At 39.9% G+C, this 10,737-nt stretch overlaps 1 protein-coding gene across 2 annotated transcripts in view; it reads left to right on the plus strand.

Moving 5' to 3' along the window:
* GAB3 (GRB2 associated binding protein 3) overlaps positions 1-10,737 on the plus strand; it is an 84,703-nt gene that overhangs the window by 50,687 nt on the left and 23,279 nt on the right. For both annotated transcript variants that reach the window (XM_046672747.1, XM_046672748.1), the window contains exons 5-6: positions 7,241-7,296; positions 7,785-8,004. In XM_046672747.1, the coding sequence (XP_046528703.1) occupies positions 7,241-7,296; positions 7,785-8,004 (276 nt within the window). The remainder of the gene's footprint in view (positions 1-7,240; positions 7,297-7,784; positions 8,005-10,737) is intronic.

Here is a 10,737-nt window from a genome sequence, read left to right on the forward strand (position 1 = left end):
TGGATTAAAAAACAAGATCCAACTATATGCTGCCTACGAGAGACTCACTTCAGCTTTACAGATACACATATGCTCAAATTGAAGGGATGGCAAAGGATATTCCATGTGAGTGGGAACCAAAAGAGGGCAGGGGTAGTTATGCTTATATCAGACAAAATAGTCTTTAAAACAAAAATGGTAACAAGAGACAAGAAATGTCATTATATAATGATAAAGGGGTCAATTAATCAAGAAGATATAACAATTATATATGCACCCAGCATCAGAGCACTTAAATATATTAAGCAAATACTAAGAGATCTGGAGACAGAAAGAGACAATACAATAATAGGAGGGGACTTCACTACTCCACTTTCAAAAACAGAGAGATCATCCAAACAGAAAATCAACAAAGGAAATTTTGGACTTGAACCATACTTTAGACCAAGTGGATTTAACAGACATAAAACATTTCATCCAACAGCAGCAGAATGTATGTTCTTCTCAAGCATGCACAGAAGGTTCTCCAGGATAGATCATATGATAGGCCACAAAGCAAGTCTTAGAAAATTTAAGAAGATTGGAATCATACCAAATGTCTTTTCTGACCACAATGGTATGAAACAAGAAATCAATAACAGGAAGAAAATTATAAAATGCCCAAATATGTGGAAATTTAACAACACACTCTTGAACAACCAATAGGTCAAAAAAGAAATCAAAAAGGAAATAAAAAATATCTGGAAACAAGTGAAAACGGAAACATAACATACCAAAACTTATGGGATGCTGCAAAAGCAGTTCTATGAGGGAAGTTTATAGAGATAAACACCTATATTAAGAAAAAAGAAGGGCTGGCTCGGTGGCACAGCAATTAAGTTGGCACATTCTGCTTCGGCGGCCTGGGATTCACCAGTTCGGATCCCAGGTGTGGACATGGCACTGCTTGGCAAGCCATGCTGTGGGAGGCATCCCACATATAAAGTAGAGGAAGATGGGCACGGATGTTAGCTCAGGGCCAGGCTTCCTCAGCAAAAAGAGGAGGATTGGCAGCAGATGTTAGCTCAGGGCTAGTCTTCCTCAGAAAAAAAAAAGAAAAGAAAAAAGAAAGGTCTGTATTAAGAAAAAGAAAAAAAGACAACCTAACTTTACATATCAAGAAACTAGAAAAAGAAAAACAAACTAAGCCCAAAGTTGGCAGAAGAAAGGAAATAACAGAGATCAAAACAAAAATAAACGGAAACCAGAAAAACAATAGAAAAGATCAACAAAACTAAGAGTTGGTTTTTTGAAAAGGTAAACAAAATTGACAAACCTTTAGCTACACTAACTTAGAAAAAAAGAAAGAAGACTCAAATAAATAAAATCAAAACTGAAAGAGGAGACATTACAACCGATACCTCATAAATACAAAGGATCATAAGAGACTACTATGAACAATTATATGTCAACAAATTAAATAGCTGAGAAGAAATGGATAAATTCCTAGAAACATACAACCTACCAAGACTGAATCATGATGAAACAGAATATCCGAACAGACCAATGACAAGAAAGGAGTAATCAAAAATCTCCCAACAAAGAAGAGCTCAAGACCAGATGGCTTCCCAGGTGAATTCTACCAAACATTTAAAGAATTAATGCCAATCCTTCTCAAGTTCTTACAAAAATTTGAAAAGGAGAGAACACTCCCAAACTCATTTTTCAAGGCCAGCATTACCTGATAGGACAGGACAAGAAAAGAAAACTATAGACCAATGTCCCTGATGAATATAGATGAAAAAATCCTCAACAAAATATTAACACACTGAATTCAACAGCACATTAAAAGGATCATACATCATGATCAAGTGGGATTTATCCTGCAAGGATGGTTCAACATACACAAATCAATAAATGTGATACACTACAATAATAGAATGAAAGACAAAAGTCATATGATCATGTCAATAGATGCAGAAAAAGCATTTGACAATATACAATATCCTTTCATGATAAAAACTCTCAACAAATTGAATGTAGAAGGAGCAGACCTCTCAACATAATGAAGGATATGTATGACAGACTGACAGCTAACATACTCATGGTGAAAGGTTGAAAGCTTTTCCTCTAAGATACGGAACAAGATGAGGGTGCCCACTCTCACCATTCTTAGTTAACATAGTACTAGAAGTCTTAGCCAAAGCAATAAGGCAAGACAAAGAAATAAAAGGCATCCAAATTGGAAAGGATGAAGTAAAATTATTCTTATTTGTAGATTATATGATCACATACATAGAAAATACTAAAGACGCTACCAAAAAACTGTTAGAACTAATCAATGAATTCAGTGAAGTTGAAAGATACAAAATCAACATACAGAAATCAGTTGCATTTCTATACACTGACAACTAAATATCTGAAAAAAGTAATCCCATTCACAATAGCATCAAAAACAATAAAACAATTAGGAATAAATTTAACCAAGGAGGTAAAAGTTATGTACGTGAACACCACAAGACTTTCATGAAAGAAATTGAAGAGGACACAAACAAATGGAAAGATATCCTGTGTTCATGGATCAGAATAATTAATATTGTTAAAATGTCCATACTACTGCAAACCATCTACAGATTCAATGCAATCCCTATCAAGATTGCAATGCCAGGGGCTGACCCTGTGGCCGAGTGGTTAAGTTCACGCGCTCCGCTGCAGGCGGCCCAGTGTTTCGTTGGTTCGAATCCTGGGCGCGGACATGGCACTGCTCATCAAACCACGCTGAGGCAGCGTCCCACATGCCACAACTAGAAGGACCCACAATGAAGAGGATACAACTATGCACCGGGGGGCTTTGGGGAGAAAAAGGAAAAAATAAAATCTTTAAAAAAAAAAAGATTGCAATGCCATTTTTCACAGAAATAGAAAAAAAAATCCTAAAATTTGTATGGAACCACAAAAGACCCAGAATAGCCAAATCAATCCTGAGAAAAAAGAACAAAGCCAGAGGCATCACACTTCCTGATTTCAAATTATGCTACAAAGCTGTAGTAATAAAAATATTATGGTACTGGCATAAAAATAGACACACAGACCAGTGGAACAAAATAGAGAGCCTATAAATAACCCCTCTCCATATAGTCAACTAATATTTGACAAGGGAACCAAGAATACTCAATAGGGAAAAGATAGTCTCCTTAATAAATAGCTTTGAGGAAACTAGATAAACACATGCAGAAAAATGAAACTGGACCCCTATCTTACACCATAATAAAAATTAGCTTGAAATGGATTAAAGACTTAAACATAAGACCTGAACTCATAAAACTCCTAGAAGAAAACATAGGGAAAAAGCTCCTTGACATTGATCTTGGTAATGACTTTTTGGACGTGACACCAAAAGCACAAGCAGCAAAAGCAAAAAATCAATGGGTGGGACTACATAAAGCTAAAAAGCTTCTGCAGAGCAAAAGAAGCAATCAACAAAATGAAAAGGCAATCAATGGAGTGGGAGAAAATATTTGCAAACCATATATCTGATAAGGGATTAAAATCCAAAATCTTTAAAGAATTTATACAATTCAATAACAAACAAACAAACTGATTTAAAAAAATGGGCGGAGGAACTGAATAGACATTTTTCCAAAGAAGATATACAAATGACCAACAGGTACATGAAAAGATGTTCAACATTGCTAATCATCAGGGAAATGCAAATCAAAACCACAATGAGATATCACCTCACACCTGTTAGAATGGCTATCATCAGGAATAAGAGATAGCAAGTGTGGGCAAAGATATGGAGAAAAGGGAACCCTTGTGCACTCTCAGGAATGTAAATTGGTGCAGCCACTATGGAAAACAGTATGACGATTCCTCAAAAAATTAAAAATAAAACTACCATATGATCCAGCTATTCCACTTTTGGGTGTATGCCCAAAGGAAATGAAAACAAGATCTTGAAGAGGTATGTGCACTCCCATGTTTATTTCAGCATTATTCACAACATCCCAAATATGGAAACAACCTAAATGTCTGTCGATGGTTGAATGGATAAAGGAGATGTGGTATGTACATACAATGGAATATTACTGAGCCATGAGAAAGAAGGAAATCCTGCCATTTGTGACACCACAGATGGACCTTGAAGGCAATATGCTAAGTGAAATAAGTCAGAGAAAGATACAGTGTGATATCACTTATATGTGGAATCTATAAAAAGCCAAATTCAGAAACAGAGTAGAATGGTGGTTGTCAGGAGCTGTGAGGTGGAGGAAACGGGAGATGTTGATCAAAGAGTCCAAACTTCCAGCTAGAAGATGAATAAGTTCTGGAGGTCTAATGCACAACATTCAGATTATATCCTTGAAAGTTTTTAAGTAGTTCTTAAATATTCTCACCACAAAACAGAAATGATAATTATGTGATGTGATGGAGGTGTTAGCTAATGCTACAGTGGTAATCATTTTGTAATATACAAGTGCACCAAATCAACACGTTGTACACCTTTAATTTACACAATGTTATATGTCAGTTATATCTCAATAAAGCTGGAAAAACATAGTAACTATGTGGTATGTGAGAAGGTGATAGTACTTTGGAAAAAGAAAAGGTAGAGCAGGGTAAAGGAGACCAGTAGAGCAGGCAGGGGGAAGGTTGTAATATTAAAATGGGTGATTAGGGTAGTTTTCATTGAGAGGGAAGATTTGAAAAAACACTTGAAGGATCTGAGGGAGCAAGCCATGCTGATATATGGGTTAGGAGTGTTATAGGCAAAGGATAAGACCAGGGCAAAGGCCCTTAAGTGGGAAGAGTTTGGTGTCTTCAAACAACAGCAAAGTGAGGCCAATATGATTGGAGTGCAGAGAGTAAGAAGAGTTGTAGGAGATGAAGACAGAGAGGTAAGGCAGGGTAAGATCATATTTGTCCTGATAGACCACTCTGAAGAATTGGGCTCTGACTCTGAGTGAGATGGGGCCATTGCAGGATACTGAGTAAGGAGAGGCATCACTCTGGCTCCTGGGTGGAGAATAGATTGGGAGTGTCAGATCACGTGAGTCCTTGTAGATCATTCTAAGGACTTGGGCTCTGATTATGAGTGAGACGGTGCCATTTCAGCACATTGAGCAGGAGAGAGACATGATATGACTTACATTTTAACAGGATCACTGCTGTGTTGAGAATAGACTGAAAGGAAGCAAGTGTAGAAGCAGGAAAACCAGTTAGAAGACTAGTATAGTAACCCAGGCAAGCTATAATGGTAACTGAGATGAGGGTAGCAGTTTTTGAATTTGTTAAAGGTGGTTGGATGCTTGATATATCTTGAAGGTACAACCTCACTCATTGGATGTGTGGTAGAGAAAGAATGGAGTCAATGTTGATTTCATGGTTATTTGGCCTGAGAAACTGAGATGCGGAACAAGGAACAAGTGGAGCAAGTTGGAAGATAGAGAGGAGATCAGGAAGTTGTTTTTGGATATGTTGAGTTTGAGATGCCTGCCAGATATCCTAGTGGAAATGTCAAGTAAGTTGTTAGAAATAGGAGTCTGAAGGTCAGTGAGAGGCCTGGGCTGGAGCTATGAATCTGGGAGTTGTCAACATATAGATGGTAAATCCAAGGGACTAGATGAGATCACCAAGAGAGTGGATATAGAGAAGAGAAAATGACCAAGAACTGAGCTTGGAACCCTACAACGTTTAGAGATTGTGGTCAAGAGGAGGAACCAGCAAAAGAAACCTCTAAACAAGCAACCAGTGAGGTAGGAAGAAGTCCAGCAGAGTGAGATTTGGGCAGTGACTCTCATTTTCCAGATGTCGCTTTTATAGGAGTGTGGATGTGAATCCATTCTTGGTGCTTTCCTGTAGTCTGATACCATCTTCACAATATCATAAACTCCTTAAACTATCTGATGTTGATGCAGGTTTTTCTCTATATTTGTGTCATTTGGTTATTTCAGTAGGGATCTGTTAATGGAGAGGGAGTTAGGGGCTTGTGTTCACATAAGCAAGTCCCACATTTTTTGTTAACCACACCCGTAATAATTTCTAGGTTTTATTAAGTACTTCCTGTGTTCCAGGCACTGTTCTAAGTCCTTTATATGCGCTAGTGCATCTAACCTTTCCAGCAGTGCTCTGAAGTAGATTCTATTATTGGTCTCATTTTCCAGGTTGGGAAACTGAGACACGGAGAGGGTAAGTAACTTGTGCAGTGTCACAGCTAATAGCTGCTGGAGAAACAATTTAAAACTAGACTGTATGACTCCAGGGCAGCTTTTAACCAGTACTTCTGCAGCCTTCAAGACATATAAGCACAGATATATACATGCATACATACATGTATGTGCATCTATAGTACATACTTCTTAATTCTATAAATCTCTATCACATCTTTCTGAGCCGAGTTACTCTCTCACTTTAAGGTGATATTGACTCTTCAGTTTACTTCTCAGAGGCAACCTGACTTTTAACATGTCCAAGTTCTTGGGGGACACATTGCCATGGACTTCTCAGCAGCACTCACCATCGCTGGCCGTGCTCTCCTTCCTTAGGCTTTCAGGGCCTTCTGCCCCCAGACTTTCCTCATTTCTCTATGGCTGCTCTTTCTCAGGGTGAGCCAGGGTTCATCTTCCTGCTCTTCAAATATTGGGATTCTCTAGGGTTTTATGGTTCAGCTTCTCTCAAAACTTGCAACCTAGACAATCTCATCTACTCTTATGGTTTTGACTGCCATCTCGAAGCTGCTAATTCCTAAAAATCATCTCTCATGTGAGTCTAGGCCCATTTATCTTGCTGCCTTTTGGACATCTCTTTCAACTCAACTGTTGTTCTAAATTTTTATGTTACACTGTTTGTCACATCTGTCTGACAAGTTTCTAATCTTGGATTAATCCAACTTTTCTCTCTCTCCACGGATGTACCTGTTGTAGAGAATCATGGTCACAAATTCATGGTCACCAATCTCAAACAAGCCATCTCTAAGCTCAGAAAATTCATGTAATAAATGCGACCAGCATTTGTTAGTTACTTGCTATATATCCTCCTAATTCACAGAGAGAACTGAAGCCATGATACAGAAACTTCAAAATCTGGTCTGATTTCCATCTGTTGGGGAATGTGTTCTTATTGCCCAACTAGACTTAACAGTAAGCCTTGCATATAGAAGCCGTGTTATGTTTCTCTGCCTCTCCAGAGCTGAGCACAGGGCCCTGAGGTGCATAGGGACTTGGACCCTAGTTTCAAGTGATAATGTCCTGCATTTCTTACCGCCCTGGCTTATTTCTTGCAGCTGATGTAGAAGGCCAATCTTTAAGACACCGAGACAAACGGCTTAGTTTAAATTTGGTAAGTTTGGCACTTGAGTTCCCTTAAGCCTCAATTTTACCCCAAATTTCCTGACCTATATATGTTCCCTTGAAGTCTTTTGAGACTCAGCACTCTGAATCTCTGAGGACCCTTCCAGTTTCCCCATAAGACTTGAACTTGTCTGGGAACTACTAGACTTAGTATTCTACAAGGACCCTGTCAGTTCTCATGGTCCAGACACTCGCCCAACTTGAGGTAGCTACTTAAGACATCACATTATACTTAAAGCATTTGCATAAATTCATAACTCTCTGTCTTCCAGCATCAGATCCAGGAGAGTCATCACCTACCTCACACAATAAGTCCAGAGACACAGCTTGAGTTAGAGGCTTGTCTGACTTTCCTGAGGAAGTTCAGAGTTATTTTCGGATAATTTGTAACTGAAACCCTATGTGCAGTTGCGGCCACCATTGTGGCAGTTTCCATGCCTGTTCTGTGGTTCCCAACCTGTACCTATTCTCTTGCAGCCATGCAGGTTCTCCCCAATGTACCCCACAGCTTCAGCCAGTGCCGAAGACAGCTATGTGCCCATGGGCCCCCAGGCCATTGCCTCTGGTCTTGGAACCCACTGCAGCCCTGATGAGTACATCGCAATGAGCTCAGGAAGCATCTCAAGCCCACTGCCTGAGCTACCTGCAAACCTGGAGCCTCCTCCAGTCAATAGAGATCTCAAGCCTCAGAGGAAACGTAAGCCACCTGACCAGGCCTCTGGTGCAGAAGAGGGGAGCAAGGTCCTGGAAGCATGTGGAAAAGTTTCCTTCCTGACCCTCTCTGGGAAGGAACCATCCCAGAGAGCTGGGAAGTACAAGGGCAAGGAGAAATGGCTGGTATTGAATGGGAAAGGTCAAGGAACCTTGCTGCCCCAGCTTGTCATGATAAAAGGAGTCAGGGGACTTACAGGGACTGTGGCCCTGTAAATACAGCCTATAAAGCCAGGTTCATTCAAGAGGAGTCATCTTTGATTGCTTCCCTAACAAAGGCCCAGAAATAAGTGATGATGGATGGGAATGGAACCCACCTAGCATCTCTTTGTTGAATGTAATTACAGTGCTTCCCTTCTGTAAGGCAGCCAAGAATGACCTTTGACACTAATTCCTGAATGTCAGACCTAGTCATATGCAACTTATCACTCACTGCCCTATGCATGCTCATCAGCAGAGGTGTTTGAGGGTGGGAGAGGACTTTGGCAGTGAGCAGTGTGCCTCCTATGTGCTCAGCGCTCCGTGTAACTTCTGCATCACTCTAAGGCAGCTGCTCTAGTCTGCTAAGCAGCATAAATAGGCAGGGAGAAAGGAGAAGAGGGAAAGAAGAAAATCAGGTCAAAGTAACTTGTTAACTTCATCCTTTCCCACTGTTACCTGCCCAATAGGACTATGTGATCCCAAGGAAATCTTTGGTACAAGGACTGTGATCTCTGACACTCCATCTGGTTCATTCCCACCTCTCTTTGCTCTTTGGAAAAACTACAGTTTCAGGTGGTCATGCCCCAAGCTGGCAACTATGTCCCCTAGTCATGCTGATATGGAACCTGAAGTGAGTTCACTCACCCGTTGCACAGCAAGCCAAACTCTGACACTGGGTGTAGTGGAAGAAAGTTGGAATTTTATTATTGCATAGCGCTGAGCAAGGAGAGAGGGCAGCTAACGCTGAAATTCCAAATGCCCTGAAAAGCTAAAAGGAAGGGTTTTTATTGGGGGTTTTAGGTAGGGGAGGGGGAGCATATGGCCTTGGTGGTCGGAGCTTTCCCACCAGCCTATCTTTGGCCTTGAGACTACTTGCAGAGAGGAGGGAGACCATGACCTTGCTGGTCAGCAGCTTTCTCACCAGCCTGTATCTCTTTGAGGGAGGAGATAGTCCAGGTGCTTGTCCTTGACGGTGTCTGTCTCCATGGAGGATAGTGGATTCTGGAGCCAGGAAGCCAGGGAGTAAGCAGAGAATGAGTGTTTTGGTTTTAACCCCATATATGCTGGGTTTGATGTAGGGAAACTGATATCAGGGTTGGTATCAATTTTTATGTTCATTCCTCAATCTTGAGGGATTTGGGGCAGTGACCAATCTAGCTACTTCCTGCTGAAATGGGGCATAGGTTGTTTCATCTCATTGAACCAGTCTTTTAATAAGGTGGTGATGCTGGTGAGCTCCCAAGGTTAGGCCTGTATCATGTAGGTAAGTAACCAGGTATTTAAGAAGAAGTTTTTCTAGAGAAACAAAAAGAGAAAAACAAGGTTAATGGTTGGAGCAAATTATAAACCAGTTTTTGAGCCCAGGGGGCAGTCAATCAAGATTCCTAGAAGTCAGGGTTGAAGCATCTTTTGCAGTTTGAAATGTCTCTCACAGTGTCATCGGGCATTCAGGTAGCTTTTTGAGTGGCTTACACTTACACAGCAGCAGACATGAATCTCTCTTAAGTTTATATTAGGTTCTCCAGCTTCAGTTTGCAAGACTTTAGGAAAAGGGCAGATTTAGTTTTCAATGACTCCAAATGAAAATGATGGTAAAAAACCCTGAAAATGTTAATTTGGAGGTTTGTAGCCAGATATTTCAGGAGACTGGAAGAATTCAAGATCCAGTCAAGTTAACAGATGTAACAAAAATCTTAAAGACGATTGGCAAAACCAAAATCCAATATTCACAAATGTGTATTATAGTTTCTATTGAAACATAATCTTTCTCTCTAAAATCACCCTCAATTTCACGAGACATAGCCAAATTAAGACTAACTGGTTTGCAAAATAAGTCTAGTTTTAATAAATTTGGCATAATTATTTACATAAGTACAGCAAGAGTAGTAATTGATCATATAGGCTCTTTTAAATCTGCTTTGCTGGAACCTTATAAGGAATCTCAGGTTGAACTTTAAGGCCCTCTCAAGACTAGGAAGGCCAGACCAAGAACTTGTCATCAGATTCTGCCTGCAGTACCTACAGATTTGGGTGAATTCCTCTCTTCATGAGGTCCCCAAAATATTAAGGTTCCTTGTACCTGCCAGAGGGAGCGACATCCTTTGCTCAACCTTACCAGGTCACTGGAAATCCACAAGCAAGGTACCAGGCCAATATTTCCAAGTGGTTTTATTCCAGAATGTCAACCTTCATTCCTCAAAAGCTGTCTTGTCATATCCAAGTCTGTATGTTTTTCTCAAATATGACGTTCCAGTCAAAGCCTTGGTAATATAACCAGTGTTTCCAATTGTGTCCTGTCATAAGAAGAACAGATTCTTATTGGACTTATGCAAACAACCATATTTCCATGAGAATAAGAACACTTACTCATCAGGAGTTTTTACATTTTGGAGGGCTCAGAGAGGGAGAAAAAGATAAATGTTTCAATTTTGTTTACAAATTGCTATAAGTCATAGTTCCTTAAGAGAATAGAGAAAAAGGTTTTCTTAAATCTGAAAAAAACCAAAACATCAAAAAT

The sequence above is a fragment of the Equus quagga genome, chromosome 10, assembly GCF_021613505.1.
Source record: "Equus quagga isolate Etosha38 chromosome 10, UCLA_HA_Equagga_1.0, whole genome shotgun sequence".
Taxonomy (NCBI): domain Eukaryota; kingdom Metazoa; phylum Chordata; class Mammalia; order Perissodactyla; family Equidae; genus Equus; species Equus quagga.